The 16528-nt window shown below is 45.5% G+C and overlaps 1 protein-coding gene across 1 annotated transcript; it reads right to left on the minus strand.

The window, feature by feature from the left end:
• Nucleotides 1–15479: 15479 nt before the first annotated feature.
• LOC136478031 (uncharacterized) lies at nucleotides 15480–16407 on the minus strand. The gene has a single exon (XM_066476353.1). The coding sequence runs from the start codon at nucleotides 16321–16323 to the stop codon at nucleotides 15691–15693; it is 633 nt and encodes a 210-aa protein (XP_066332450.1). The 5' UTR covers nucleotides 16324–16407; the 3' UTR covers nucleotides 15480–15690.
• Between the last annotated feature and the right edge of the window lie 121 nt (nucleotides 16408–16528).

Below are 16528 nucleotides of genomic sequence, written 5' to 3' on the forward strand. Positions count from 1 at the left end.
GCAGTGCTTCGATTACCCTAACCCTAGCTCGGTTCCGAGGATCCCCCGCGTGACATCTTATCTTTTCTCAGATCGCTGATCGTCAGGTAGAAAGCCATTCGATTCAAATTTGCATCTACATTGCTTTCTCTATTAGGGTTTCACATCTATTAGACATATGGTATTTATTTGTATATCCATCTATTCTATCATGCAGCAAGTCGGTTCTGTTGTGGTTCTTATGGCAGTTGGCAGTCAACTCGGAGCCAAGCTCGTGAGTAAGGATCGAGGCCAAGCCTCGAAAGTGGCAGTTTGACAGTTGATCTTCATCAACAGCAGTGTACCATCTTGTCAGTTCAGATGGCTCGCACCAAGAATGTTGGTGGTGGCCCAGGTGATGATGATCGGAGGCCCCCGCCTCGCCAGCCAGCCGGATCGAAGGGCAAGTCAACCAAGCAGGTGACATCCAAGAAGCGGAAGTACCTAGACATAGAGACAGCGAGAGCAGCAGCTGTTGCAGAGGCCATAGAGCGTGCCGAGAGAGGTGGTGCCCACAGCGGAGTTGTCATTGCAGATTAGCTAGTTTCACCAGCAGTTAGAGCTGCGATTGAGGAGGTTGAGCGTCGTCACGGTAGTCCAGCTGGGACTGCCACGTTTGTAGGACGATGGGTTGCCATTGAGGAGGGTCCATCAGCACAGCAGCAGCCCCCACCAGCAGAGCCTTAGCCAGCCTAGGAGACTCAGGAGGGCGAGCAGGCACAGTAGACCTAGGAGGCCAAGGAGATAGAGCTGGCACCCCAGCTTCACCGCTCTGGACGGACCCATGTACTAGTCTCACCGAGGCCGCTGACACAGCGGAGGGGATCACATCCTCCACCTAGACCATAAGGTCCACCTCTAGTGGTACACCTCAACTTGAGGGCCGCCACCGCCAGGCAGGTTCAGCAGCTGCGATTTGTTGAGTTTGAGGTTTGGTTTCCTCCGAGGAGGGATGAGAGAGCAGCTGAGGGTTTCTACACGCCACTGCAGGAGGATTTCTACAATGCTTATCTCAACAGTGGGGCAGTGTTTAGATCTCAGAGAGTCTATCAGATAGAGTCTATTGTGGCAACAGCCGGAGAGAGCATTCGGCCATACTTGTCATATTTGCCAGGACTGACAGATTTGATTGGACGGACGGGGATATATGTACCATCTTGGGTTCGTCAGTTTTATGCTTCACTCTTCATCGATCCACATCACAGGTTTATTCACTTTGCTTTCAGAGGCAAAGACTACAGAGTGATGAGTGGTAGGGCTAGAGAGATACTGAGGCTACAGGAGCAGCCTATCAAGATGCATGAGGTTTGTTATGGACAGCAGGGACCTCCCAGGCGTCCTCATGGAGGGCTGGTGCCCCCTACAGATTTAGTGCGACATTGCTTCAAGGAGCCCTTTGGTGAGGGGTCGAGTAGGAACCCCAGTGACTTGACTCCTACAGCGAGAGTGCTAGAGGCCATCATCAGGAGGACACTGCTTCCCAGGTTGGGATACAGAGAGGGTCTGACTCGCTTATAGCTCTGGCTTCTCAATGCCATCATGCAGCAGACAGTATTTGATATCTAGGATCTCCTGCTTTCAGAGATGGAGGACACAATAGCTGAGGGATTCAAGGGTCGCAGGTAGCTTCCCTATGCTCACTGGATCACGTTCCTCATCCGTAGAGTTATGCTTGATAAACCCCCTGGTATGATGGATGAGTATACAGGTGCCACCACAGAGTTCCCAGCTTACAACCTGTCATAGAGGATCAGACACACCACTCCTCAGGCACCTAGATAGCCTAGCTGTCGTCCTGACGTGCTAGAGTTCATAGCTCAATAGGATGAGATCATTAGAGGGATTGCAGCCACTGAGGAGGAGGAGCTAGAGGCACAGCAGGAGGTGAGTGAGTACAGTGATAGCTCTGACGATGACTACCAGCCTATACCTCAGATGCCTCCATGCAGACACGATGCAGAGGCCGGTAGCTCCAGTTCTGCTCCACCTGCTCCGTAGACAGACCCTGCTCTCATTGCTATTCTTGAGCGGATGCAGCAGGATTAGACACGACAGGCACAGGAGACAGCTGCCAACTTTGCATAGTTTTAGGCTTATCAGGATGAGTTCCAGCGGCAGCAGCAGCTCCTTCAGCACCAGCAGTTACTTATGCAGCAGCAGCTGATGGGATTCATGCAGCATGTAGTGACAGCCATTGGGGTCCCACTACCACAGCCTTCGCCCTAGCTTGCATAGCCTCCTACCACTTCGACGACTCCAGCAGTATAGCCCAGTGGGCTCCAGAGTCAGGGACAGCCTCCAGCTCAGTTTGCTTCACCTCTTGTACAGGTGTCCCAGTGGTTAGCCTCACCCGTGGTAGCCCCGCAGTTCACTCCATTTCAGACAGGCTTCACACTAGAGCAGTCTTCCTTGCTATTCGTGCCTGAGACATTAGTCTCCAGGAGTCTTGGAGCATCCTTCAGCGAGTTGACCGGCATGCCTACTTCGCCTCATATGCATACCGCCGGTCCGTCTACAGCAGCTCCAGTCATAGTGACTACTCAGAGGCTCCCCTCATCTGTTGCCTCGTCCGATCCTATGACAAACATACTTGCAGCTTCACAGGCAGCACCAGCCCTAGCTCAGACCCAGACCGCTTTAGCGACACTTCCTGCCACAGAGGGTCAGTTAGTTCAGAGCTCAGGGTCAGATGATGATGGTGCCCAGTTCCAGCTTGCCCCACGTTCTTTAGCGCCCGGCTCGTCCGCTACAGCTCCGCCGACCGATCCTTAGGTTTTGGTGTTTGACGCCAAAGGGGGAGAGGGAGTTCGAGTATATAGTCTCAGGGGGAGCTACATTTAGGGGGAGCTAGTTATATAGTATTAGCTTATTATATACATTTGGAGTTTTATTTGTGTGATACACTATTACTTATGCATTCGTGTGTTTACTTTCATGCATACTATTATATATATGTGGTAGTGCTATCTACGTGAGCATGATATATGACATGTGTGATTTCTACTTTGCATTATCTATATGTCATATCACTTGTGTTATGCTCATTTGCTTTTGCTTCCACGTTTATACTTCGAAGCAAATGAGCTTTGTTACTTGTACTCATGCTTAATTCATATCCTTTGAGTACATTGTGTTGGCTTAGGTCATATAAGTATGCCTAACTCTTTTGTTCTTATCTTCAAAAGCTTATATGAACCAAGCCCGTCAAAAACCTCACTCTTTAACATACTCGAGGTGGTATTGTCATCAATCACCAAAAAGGGGGAGATTGAAAGCATCTAGGCCCCTAGTTGGATTTCGGTGATTAATGTCAATACAAGATTACTATGACTAACATGTGTTTTGCAGAGGCAATTAAGTTAGGTCATGGTAATGGAGATCAATTGGGCAATCAAGGTTGTCATGCCCCTACGATGGAAATCGTTTCGGTTTTCAAAGGATGGACGACAAGGTTAAGGATAACTAGTTCTAAGTGTCAATTGAAGTTGGAGAGACACTTAGAGTAGTTTAGGACTTTGTTTTTCCTTTGGTCGTACTATTAAGGGGGGTATGGACGGGTAGCTTGACCTAGTTGAGTCTAGTGAGTTAGGTGTGGTGCACACTTATTAAAACTAGCTCTAGGTAGCTCCTATGAATGCCTAAGATCCTTTGGAGCAAACTTCATTCACATATGATCGAGAGTTGGAAGTGAATGGAGGGTCAAATACTAACCGGACGCTGGCTCCGGTGTGACCGGACACTGGCCGCAGGGTCCGATCAGTTCATTTGACCGAGGAGAACAAGTCTGGTGTGACCGAACGCTGGAAGGTCAATGTGACCGGACGCTGAGGGCCAGCGTCCGGTCGACTCCAGTAAGGGTCCAGACTTGAGAAAGAGTGATCGGACGCGTCCGGTCAGTGGTGACCGGACCCTGAGTATCCAGCATCTGGTCGTTTACAGTAAGCATCCAAGAGCGACCGGACGCGTCCGGTCAGTACTAACTGGACCCTGACAGCGTTTGGTCATCACATGAAAACTGTTGCACGGGTTGAACTGACCGAAGCGTCCGGTCAAAACGATCAGAGCGTCCGGTCACCCCGTAGAAGCTCATAACGGTTCGTTTTTTAGGCTGCCTTATAAATAGAAGCTCCACTCGTGAGTGGAGTGACTTTTGCTCATTCCAACAGCTGAGAAACACGTTTGTGAGTGCCAAGAAGAGCAAGGTCCTAGTGAGGTGTTTGTGATTTGAGAATCCAAGAGTGAAACCTCATTAGTGAATCAAGAGTAGACAAGTGTGCATCCATCTTCTTATTAGGCTTCGCGTGGTCAAATGAGTGTTCGTGCTTGTTACTCTTGGTGATCGCCATCACCTAGATGGCTTGGTGGTGATTGGGAGCTTGGTGATCACCCGACGGAGCTTGTGGGTGACCCAACTCAAGTTGTGAGCGGTTTTGGGTGATTCGCCGCGACGGAGTGTCGAAGAATCAACCTGTAGAGAGCACTTGATCCTTGCGCGGATCAAGGGGGAGCTACACCCTTGCGTGGGTGCTCCAACGAGGACTAGTGGAGAGTGGCGACTCTCCGATACCTCGGCAAAACATCGCCGCGTTCCTCTCTCCATTTACTTTGAGCATTTACTTTAAGTATTTACTTTGAGCAATTCAATACTTGTCTTTACATTCATAGAATTGCTATGCTAGAGTAAGTTTGGAACATAGGTTGCAAGTCTTTTGTGTGTTGATTTGATAGAAATACTTTTCTAGGCACAAGGGGTTAATTGGGCTATCCGTAGAATTTGATTATTGCAAAAAAATTTAGAATTAGCCCAATTCACCCCCCTCTTGGGCATCTTGATCCTTTCAATATGGTTAGTAGGAAGGTAACTGCACTAGCAGAGGTTATGTATAGGTGGGCACAGACTATACTAGTTCCAGCAGATAGGAACTACCCACGAGTCAGCAAGAAACTTGCTGAATATGCACCATGATTTGATGGGTGCATAGGTGCTATAGATGGTACCTACATAAAGGTTGAGGTTAATCAGGAAGCCAAAGCTGACTTCTTCAGTAGAAAAGGAGAAACTTCAATTAATGTTTGCGCCATTGTAGATATGGATGGCCGCTTCACCTATGTGGGTGCCGGGAAGGTGGGAGTATGTCATGACATGGCGGTCCTAAAAGACTGTCAGGCCGATGAATGGTTCCCGCATCCACCCGCAGGTTCGTGATGACTTGCAAATATCTTTGATGCAACATGTGTGTAGGTAGTTGGCAGGACATTGTTGGCACTAATTGTGGAATTGTTTCAATTTTTGTAGGACGCTACTACCTGGCTGACGTGGAATACACGGAGAGTCAAGGATACATGACTCCTTTCCAGAATACAAGGTACCATATAAATGACTTTAGGGGCGCAGAGTTGGAGACGTTAGAACACGATGAGAAATTTAACTACATTCACTCGAGGCTACAAAATGTAATTGAAAGGAGATTTGGGGGCTCAAAGAACGGTGGCATATTCTGGAACGGGTTCCTTACTTCACGAGGAAAAAGCAAGCGATGATTATCATATCATACTTTCCAATGAATAATTATTTGTGGCTACATAAGTATGGACATAATGCACCGTCGTATGAGCTGTCGGAGTGGGTGGTTCTAAATAGTGGAACCCAAACAACTGCAGTAAGGGAGTGGATATCAGCTGTAGTGTGGAGTGGAATATGATTGAGGGAAGGTGATGTAATGAACCTACTTTAGTACTTGAATTTAAGTTAGGTATTTACTAAATACATTATGTGTGGGCCAAGATTTGTTAACCCTAGTGTATGTTGTAATCTTTTGTTGTATGGATTTCTATGCGAGATGTTTATTTTGTGAAGTTATGTGTGAGAGTGGGAGGAAAATGACCCAGCACCCAGATCATTCATTCATGTAGCCTGTAGTTGTACATACATGTTTGCAATTTCTATGCGGGATGTAGTAGCCCTCTTGAATGCTGCTTGTTTTGCTTTAACTATGGCAAAGTTGCGACATGCTTTTTGCACAAAGCGAGGCATATTGTATCTGTTTAGATGCATCGTACTGGGACAAGCATATCATGCCGTGCTTCCATTTTGGCAACTGGTGTTTGTAGATTGTCCTTCCTTTAATTTGAGCACCTTCATTTGTACATCCATCTCCTTATGTTTTTTTTGAGCTATGAAATTCTATTTCTGGTGGCAGCAGTCCATTATTCTTGTTTGAGGCATGCACATTATACTTTTACTTCTTTGTTATATTTGAGCTGTGAAGAACACTTAGACAGACATAATTATTAGCCTACTATTACTTCCTTTGTACAGGTTGTTGTCATGCCTGCTTAGAAGATGTATAGTAAGGGTCGAGAACTGGATGACACAACTTGGATGCCTTCTTTTGATTTTTGATTGTTTTGTATGTATCTATTGCTCTGAATCGAAGAAAATTCTTCGCTCCCTGTTCGTTGTAGTGTTATTGACTTTTGTCTTTGATTGGACCATTGCTCAAGATTATTTGTTCGTTTGTTAGTTCTTAGAAGGCAGGAAGATGTTCTCAGTTGAGGCTAAAGAACAAGCTGGACTTCAATGCAAGGAGGACTGAAATACCGTGAGAAATGATTAATACAAGTGTAGTTCATCAATTGATTCGATCGTTTTTATAAGTATCTTACTAGTGTTAGTGCACGTTGGAACCTAAGTTATAGTTTAAAATTTATGGCTATGGCTACATTTTTTTTATCAGTGTTTGGTAGTTTTGTTGGACTTAGAGAACTGAAATTGATTGATGAGAAGAGTTTAAATTTGAAATGACTATTCAACTAATTTAAATTAGCTGGAGGCTGGCTGATTTAGCCTCAGCTCCAGCGAGCCCATTCAAGCCTGCCGAACAGGCTGAGAGCTGCCTCGCCATTTTGGTGGACGGACAGCTACCCCCCCCCCCCCACCCCCCCCCACACACATATATATATATATATATACACACACACACACACACCCCAGGAGCTTCATGACTGCCAGCTAAAAAGCTGCCCATCATACCAGTGGATGCCCCCAGCGACGGAGCTTTCACAATGTGTCCAGAATTTGAAATTCCACCATCAGCAATAACTGGTACAATGTGATCCTTGGCATAAGATGAAACCGTATACACCGCTGTTGTTTGCTCCACCAACACAAAAAGAACATCAAACACAAACAGCAGTATTGAAATTATTGTCTCTACCAACACAAAAAAAAATATACCATAGGCAGAAAAACCCTGGGAATCATTTGTCTCCACTACCCACCACAAGATAACAAAAATTTAAAGGATCCATGAGGAATTAACAACATTTCCATATATATCAGACGGTACTTCAGGCGGAAATGCACTGTAGCACATGGGGAAAGCACTGTGCCAGCCTACCAGGTCTAGACAAATCTAAGACCATGACATCCTAAAGAAACATGGTACTCAACCTGCAAGAATATGAATGGAAGGAGACAGCACCTAATAAAAATTCCCAATGATTTTCAATGTCCTAATTACTTCATAAAAGCTCAAAATTAGACCAATCACCCATCAGTGTCTTCCAAGCATATGAAACAAGGACTACATACCCCCTACCTAGCTGAGAAAGGGAAAGTTAGTAGATGCTCTCATGTCAACAAATCAGAATTGGATACTTCATAATATGAATACTGTATGAGTGATATAATTTGAGGGAATCATAATAATTTGAGGGAATCATATGCTTCCATTGTCTCCGGCCACCATATCGGTCAGATGTCAAAAGTAGGAACAATCCTGTTTCTCTTTGTATTTGTGCATACTCTACACTACTACATAAAACTTAACGGAGGCGGTCGTTTTCGATTTTCGGAGGCGGGCATTGGAGCAAACTCCAATCAAAGGTCACGGTAAATGCGGATTAACGGAGGCAGTCGCTTTGCCAGCCTCCGTAAATCGATTAAAATAAACAAAAATAAGAAAAAGCATGCATGGGCCTAGATCTGGGCCTCGCGCTGCCACCGTCGATCCACGGCCCCAGCGTCACGAGTGTCGCCAAGAGGAGGGAGCCGGGCCCCGCTGCCCTAGCGGCACCGGGAGGAGGGAGCCGGACCCCGTGAGGGCACGGGGAGGACGAGGGGGGCGGGGAAACACGCCGCGCTGGAAGAGAGGGAGGAGGAGGCCGGGGGCCGCGCAGCCGCCCAGATCCGGGCCCCGCGCCGCCGGGAGGACGAGGGGGCCACGGGCCACGTGCCGCGCTGGAGGAGGAGGAGGGGGCCGTGCGTCGGAGGGAGGGAGGGAGGGGAGGCGAGCTGCTGCCGCCGCCCCGCGCCCAGCACGCCGCCAAGAAAGGGAGAGAGATGTCGGCATCGGAGGGAGAGAGGAGGGCCAGTGAGGGAGATAAAGAGACGTGTGCGCCGTCAGAGGGAGAGGGAAGAGTTGAGAGTGATATTGGAGAATGAAACCCTAAGTCTAAGTATATATAGTCCAAGTGGGATATCGGGCTGGGCTGGGCCTGTATTTTTGGAAGCGGGCCTTATAGTCTGTCCGCCTCCGTAAATCGATTTTATGAGGCGAGCAAAAGTGTCTGCCTCCGTAAATAAAAACGTCCGCATCCGTTAATCGCCTAGCATTTTCCGAACCGGTTAGATTTTGTGACCGTCTCCGTTAATTAAAGTGCAACGCCACGTGAAATCAATCCTGTAGTAGTGCTAGGTTATGTCGAGAGGTATGTTTGGCCTAAACTTGAGCAGCCAGTTTGGGACCTCCATTTTGGCCCAGTTGTTCACAAAAGTTGAGCACGTTTTTATGCACTTTAGTTGGATGTAGAAATCCGAGTGGAATGTTTGCTTGTGGTTATAAGTAAATGATGTTATGGAGCATCTCGGGCACCTAGGCTTTCAACCTGGTGCTCGCTTCCTTTTTGTTTCAGCAAATGCCACCGTGCTAGAATTTTTTTAAATGTACTCCATATCTTTGAAATTATTATAGATCACATTACATTTATTATTAATTTAAATATCTTTATTCTGATGAAGTTTGTAGAATAATACTCCATTGTTTTAAATTATTATAAAAGAGTTTTGGCCTTTCTAGATACATTGTTTTTACTAGATCAATTTATAAAGAGCAGCCGTTGCCGGAACCCCATGCCGCACCGGCATTTTAAATTATATAGGATATTTTTGCTTTTCTAGATGCATAGTTTTTGCTATGTAATTAGATATATACTATGTCTAGATACACAGTAAAAACAACGCAACTAGAAAAAACAAAACGTCTTATAAATTGAAATGGAGGGTGTACTAGAGTATGGTTGATGACATTAGACTCATCATGTAAAATACTCTCGAACGTGTAATTTTTTATCAAGATATACAGTGCATTTTTATAAAAATTAATAGCCACGGTGTCACATTTTTTTTTTGGAAAAAGTATCACCTTTTTAGACCATGCCAATGTTACGAACAACGTATACTCGTTTTACAATACTTGGCAACTTCGATTTTACTGTTTAATATCTGACCTCTCGTCTGCTATTTAAATATTTGAACAAATAGCCAGAAATACATGCCATGTTTATAGTACTTTTGACAACAAATGCAATGATACATCTCTCGTTAATTAACTATAATAAAGATTTAAACAATATTGTTAGTCAAAGTATAAATACCAAAGCTATCAATTATTTGGAAACAGAGGCTAGTATTTTGGAATCAGATGGTGGACAGGTGGAGTACACCACACAATACAATACTACAAAAAAGTTGCACATTGATAAAGTAGCGATGGAACTACAGCCTGTTCGTTTGACTGTGACTTGTCGTAAACGATCGTAAATTTTCAGCCGGAACAGTATTTTTCTCTCACACAAACCAGCTAGCAGTACTTCTTCACGAACCAGCAACGAAATGAACCAGTCAACCAAACACGCTACTAGTTTGGCAAACCTCCGCTGTGCTGGCAGTAGAATCGTATAGGAGTGTTTGTATGAGCTGTGCCTAAGCACAAAAACTGCTGTGGCAAACGGACACCGTCACTTTTGGACGCAGGAAATAATGAGGCGATTTTATAAGCCAAAAACGAAGTGTGTGGAAGCCCAATTCTATTCCCGCGTTCGTCCACGGCTTTCTAATCTAGCAAATGATCCGAGCCCACACGTCTCCATCATGGGTCATGCTACTGCTGCTGCATTGCATGGTGTAGATTTGCTGCGGTATTTATTGGCCGTAAATAAAAGAAATTATGGAGTAACCACCTTGCATGCACATGCATGTCTTTTTAGACCACTACTAACAGCAGGTGCGTTCAGCTTTCTCTTTTTTTTTATATTCTTTATTTTTTCTTTTTTCTTTTTATTTTTTATACAAGTTATTTGGTATACAGTTTCATATTTCTGCTAATATGTTATGATATTAATTTATACATCTAAATTCTTGAATATAAGTTATATGTCTAACTTTATGTTTAAGTCATTCCTCAAATATTATCTAAGTTATACAAGCAAGTTATACACATAACTTTTCTTTTTTTAGAAAGTTAATAAGTTATACACATAACTTTATGCTTAATTTATTACCCACAACTTATAATCACAGTTTTACAATATAATATTTTGCAGAGTAGAACTTATTAACACAAGTTTTTATCAGAACTTATGTTAGGCAGTATAGGTAAGTTGTATAGAATAACTTACGTACATAAATTGTAGAATAACTTATGAACATAAATTGTATTTCATAACTTTTCTACGTAAGTTGTGTTTTCATAACTTTTGTGTTTTCAAGTTTTGGCATAAGTTATAAGTTAATTCATTCATTTGTGTTTAATAACTTTTGTGTTTTAAGTTTTTGGCATAAGTTGTAGATTAATTCGTTCTTTTGTATTTAATAACTTTTGTACATAAGTTATGTTTCGTAACTTTTATGTATAAGTTATAAGTTAATACATATAATTTTTTATTAAATTATTTTTCGAAACATATACAAGTGAGGTCTAGTTTTGTTCGGCTCGTCACGTAGAATACACCGGTGCAGACGGAATTGAAAACAGATAAACCGTTCAGAAGTTATATCATTTTGAAATAAATTGTTTGCTTTTTTTTATAGGATGATGTCACAGCCAGACATACAGCCGCATGCACTCGACGGGAGCATGCAACAACCTTTCCGAAAAAAGAAAAATATACTATGTTAGAATATCGATCGCTCATTTTCAGTCCACTGATCGTTCGCGGATTAGCCTCACCGGTGTAGAAGTCTAAGATGAATCATCATGAAGGAATCAGGGCTACGCTTATTACGCGTCCACATCGTGCAGTCCCTTTCGAAAAGAGATTCCTAATTTCTTGATTGGACTGAACGAAGGAGGGCAAACGTGTGAGTTCTTTGCTGTCACCTTGGATGGAAGGAGGAGAGACGACAGACCTACGATCTTGTTCCTCGACCAGTGAATCAAATTAATCGGATATATAAAAAAAACTAATAATATCTAATGTATAACAAAAACTATTAATTAATTATAATATATTTTTGTAATAAATTTATTTAAAAGATATAATTTTTTTTCAAGACAGGGAATACTTCTCTTTTAGTACTCTGTTTTTTTTACTCGAAAAATGACGTCTCTTCTAGTACCCCACTTTATGGGACTTAGAGCACATGTGTAAGAAACTTAGAACGCAAAACCAGATATCTCGTTGAGGGTGTTCTCAACGTAAGGGCTTGTTTGGATGTAAACAAATTTGCTTGACTTCTGCTCTAGACGTCCGATTTTGGATGTCTGAGATTAGGATTATCGGCCTGTTCGTTTGTTGGTTTCAGCCAGCCCAAACCAGCCAGCCAACAACGTTTTTCTCCCACAATAAACCAGCACCAACCAGTCCAAACCAGCCCAGAAACCAACGAGCGAACAGGCCGTATGTCTTGTGTGAGGAGCAACCAAACATCTTCTTAAGACCCCGTTCGGTTATCTCTGTTACATGTCGTTCCTGGCCGGAACCGGTCGGACGCTATTTAAATTATTGAAGAAAACTCAGCCGCGAATCATTCCCAGCCTAAAGCATGAGCGATACAAAGAAAACTCTGAACTGTACTTCAGCCACACAGCTCATGTCCGCATAGAGTATTTGTGGACAGCGTCATGCCCCCAATCGCCGGCCCCTAGTGCGCCGCGCGCCACGTTCATCGGCTCGCCACGCCTCCATCCCTCGGTGCTCGTACCGTGCCACCATCACCCCCCCCCTGCCCCTGACTCTCCGAACAACATGAAACACGTGCAACATGAAACACTTGAATGCAACGTACGTCTAAAACGGATAAAACATCTTGAAAATAAACTTCCAACATATGTGTGAAAACATATGCAACATCTAGATAGAACACTTGCAACTTGCAACATAAAAACACTTGCTGCAACGGAAGACTGGAACATATGAAATATTTGTATCATATTGTTGCAACATATGTGTGAAACATATACAACATCCAGATCAAAACGCTTACAACATATGTTTGGAACAGATGAAACAATTTAAACAAACTCTTGCAACGTATCTCTAAAACACTTGCAATATATGCTACATGTGCAACATCCCCCGATTTACTTTGCAATATTCATATGAAATAACTATAGCATATCTCTGAAATATCTGAAACACTTGAAACATATATTTTCAACATAGGGTAGGGGAAGCTCCTGTGCCGGTTAATTCCGGCCGTCGGGGTGGGAGCTAGCGGCGAGTGGTGGTGTGCGAGCACCACAACCACCACCGCCGGGCTTGGGCTAGCTGGGCGGGCGGCGCGCGCGACGGACAGAGTGAGCAATACCAGCACCGCGCGCGTGACGGGAGGGGGCGAGAGGCGCGCGCGAGGGGGCACGAGCGAGCGGCGGTGGATGGGGCGTGCGGCAGCAGCCAGGGCTGTGTGTGTCCGTGTCCAGAACAGCGTAGCCGCAAGGCGCTGCGATAGGGAGGAGGAAATGAAAGAGATAAGAATAGATGATTTTTTTTAATAAACTCGCAGACTGCGAACAGTGGGGTAAAAACACATGCAACGAAAGAGTGAGCCTGCGCGAGCCGACGTCGTGTTGGACGTAAGTCGCGTATCGTTAGGGAAAATCAAATGCTCACATGGAACATGCTACCACCGCGGACCCGGATGAAGAGGAAGTCAGGGTTTGTTTAGTTGGCGAATTTTTTGGCGAAATGGTATTGTAGCACTTTTGTTGTTATTTGACAATTAGTGTCCAATCATAGTTTAATTAGGCTTAAAAGATTCGTCTCATGAATTTCGTCTAAACTGTGTAATTAGTTTTATTTTTTATTTATATTTAATATTTCATACATTCGTCCAAAAATTCGATGTGACGAAAAATTTTGAAAAATTTTGGGACCTAACACCCATCAGAGGTACAGCACGGGGCATTCGTCACTCGACCGTTGCCTCCGCTCCGCTCCAGGCCACCAACGCGGGGCACACTCCACAAGCTTCGGCGCTGTTTGGTTTTATATTAGCTTTAATTAGTCTTAAAAATCGGTCGTAAATTGATTTTATAATTAATTTATATTGAATGTTCTTTATTAGTACATTAATTCTCTTCCAGCTGCAGCCCGGCCACCTCCTTCCGTAGGATTCTCCTGCAGCTTCCATGTCTCCGCCGCCTATTTAACTCACCACCCCCACCTCATCTCCCCTCCCAAAGCAAAGCAAAGCAAGCATCTCTCCTTTTTGCTCGTCTCGCTCCACATCCTCCCCTGCGACTTTGGGCATTAGCCAGACGAGAAGAGCGGACATGGGGTTCGTGCTGGTGATCTCCCTGCCCTTCATCTTCCTCTCCATCCTGCTCGGCTTCGGCTGCTACTTCCTCGGCAAGCACAGGGGCCGGGAGGAGATGCGGACCGGCGTCGGCGCGCAGATCTACGGCACTCCGCTGCCGCCGCCCGGCGTCGTCGGAGTCTCCTCGCCACAGCCTGAGCCGTTCCACACCAAGAAACAAGGTCCCGAGGCCGTCTGACTGAGATTCAGACTCGACATTCATTCTACCTACTACATACATGTCTTGGTGGTGATGTTGGATAATATTCTTTCTTCTTTAATTTCGTCCAGGTTGTGTTGAGAGTGAATCTGTGCTTGTGTCTGTCTAAAGCTTGTTTTTTGTTATGAGGGAGGGGTGATGGTTTGAATGTTGTGATATGATTGCAATCACAGTTTATATCTCTGTAAGCAAGCAAAAACAAAATGCAATGCGCTGGAAGGTCTTGTGTTCCTCACTGTCCTGACTCCTGCAGGCTGTATGTGTGTTTCAAGATTGCAGTTACTTAATGCTGAGCATCTCCACAAGATCTCATATATCACATCTCCTATAAATTATCTTTGAGAGTCAATGTTATTTCTTATAATAAATTGTTTAAGAGAGTCAATGCAGCAGTTAGTTAATGCTTAGCATCTTCAATAAATTGTTTTAGAGAATACATTAAAATCGATTTTGGGTATTCTAAGAGAGCAATACCATAGCAGATTATCTAAAACTTGTCTTCTGTATTTCTTTAGGGATAGGAGAGAGGGTTGTCTCTTTATTCGGAGAAAGTGACTGTTTTTAGGTCTCTTAAAAAGTCATAAGTGCAGGGGATGAGCTGCTGCTACAGCACCTCTATCTCTTAAAATGTGCTGTTGGCGTCCATCTGAAGTTGGCTGGGTGGATGTAATGGGAACATAATGGCCCCGTTCGCGTGTCCTTAAACCCGGCTTATCCGCATCTTTTTTCATCCGGAACAGTGTTTTCCTCACACAAATTTCTTCAGATTCCTCCAAACGAACGGGGCCAATGTGCGCAATATAGGCTGAAAAACGTTTTCTAACCTTGTTCACAAGATACCAGTTTCATAATAACACGAAAATTGCCAGATGCCTTGGAAACTGCTACCTTTTGGACACCATCATGTTTCCGGTTTCAATCAGAAGCACTTTACTTTGGGACAAAAACATATGATTTTCTGACTAACCATCACAAATTATGAGTTCCTCAGTATACAAATTGCTAAGTTTTAGACCAAGAAAGAGAGTAACATCATATTCGTATCATCATAATACTGTTATAATCAGAGGAAACGCAAAGAGAGAAATAAAACGTAACACATCAAATCCTTTCCTTCTGCAAAGCTTGCTTAATTGCTGGTAGCTTCCGTCTGAACTCTGAAGTTGGGTGGGGATGGCAGCATTCGGGATAGTGGTTCACAAGATAGTGAGAAAACCAAAATGCCCTGCACGCCCCCAATCACAAGTTCAGCTTGTATTTTCCACTGAAAGTATGAAACCAAGTTACAGAACCAGGTACCAGTTCCATCTCCCAAAATAAACTGGGAAACTCACGAGGTTCGTGTGCAGAAACAAGTACGAATTCCTCAAGTAAACAAAATCCTAAGTTCTAGACCGAGAAAGACATTAACATCATATTTGTATCATCATAAAATTCATAATACCGAGAGCATTTACTCTCTGTTACAATCAGAAGAAACGCAAAGAAACTAAACCTGGCACATCAAATCCTTTCCTTATTATTACAAACAGACAAAACCCAACACCAAAATTCGCAGAACAAACAGTTCTGCCCAGAACGAACAGTGCCAAGAAGGCAAGGCAAATGAGCACGTGATGATCCGATCCGTCCCACACCTGCAATGCAACCTTGGCTAATTGCAGAGCAGGAACCTGGTGAGCACGAGCACCCCGCAGGCGGCGGCGAAGAGCGGGATGACGGCGAGGTCCCTGGCCTGCCACCTCCTGGGCCTGTCGGCGCCGCCCTTGGCCTCGACGCGGAGGCTCTTGGCCCTGCGCAGCGCGTCCACCTCCTTGAGCAGGTCGAAGTGGAGGCCCTTGCGCTTGAGCTCGGAGACGCACCTGGCGAGGAGCAGCGCGTCCTCGCGCTCCCGCGCCAGCAGGCGCTCCAGGACGGCCTCCGTGTCGGACTTGTACCGCAGCGCCCAGAGCATGGCGAGCGAGGAGAGCAGCGAGACGAGGCAGGGGATCCAGGACCGCCTGCACGCCGCGGCGGCCGAGGCGGCGGAGCTGGAGGAAGCGGAGGAGGGGAGGAAGAGGAGCAGGACGGAGGCGGCGTGGAAGGCGAAGAAGGCGCAGTAGAGGAAGGCGATCTCCTTGCGGGCGCCGTCGAGGCGGGCCTCCCGCAGCGCGACGCGGCGCGCCAGCAGGTCCTCCTCCTTGACCCACTGCTTGAGCAGCAGTCGGTGCGTCCCGCTCTCCGCGATCTGGCTCAGCGGGTGCTGCTGCCGCGATTCCGTGACGACGAGGGTGCCGGAGTCGGCCATGGGCGCGGTGCTGGCGGTGGTGGCGGTTTCGTCTCGTGCGCGGCGGCTGTTGGGAACGGGATCTGGACTGTGGAGGAGGGGAATTACTTCGGGGCGCAGTGCAAGTGCAACGGTCGGGGGAGGGCGCGTGGCCGCGTGGGCTTAAAAAGGTTGGGGAAAAGCCGAAAGCCTGAGCGGCGCAACGGTCGGAATTTTCTCCACGGGC

Source organism: Miscanthus floridulus, chromosome 1 (genome assembly GCF_019320115.1).
Source record: "Miscanthus floridulus cultivar M001 chromosome 1, ASM1932011v1, whole genome shotgun sequence".
NCBI lineage: Eukaryota > Viridiplantae > Streptophyta > Magnoliopsida > Poales > Poaceae > Miscanthus > Miscanthus floridulus.

Bases quoted from the DNA above. Each gene is read 5' to 3' on its own strand.
- LOC136478031 (XM_066476353.1), bottom strand. From the start codon at position 16,323: ATGGCCGACTCCGGCACCCTCGTCGTCACGGAATCGCGGCAGCAGCAC.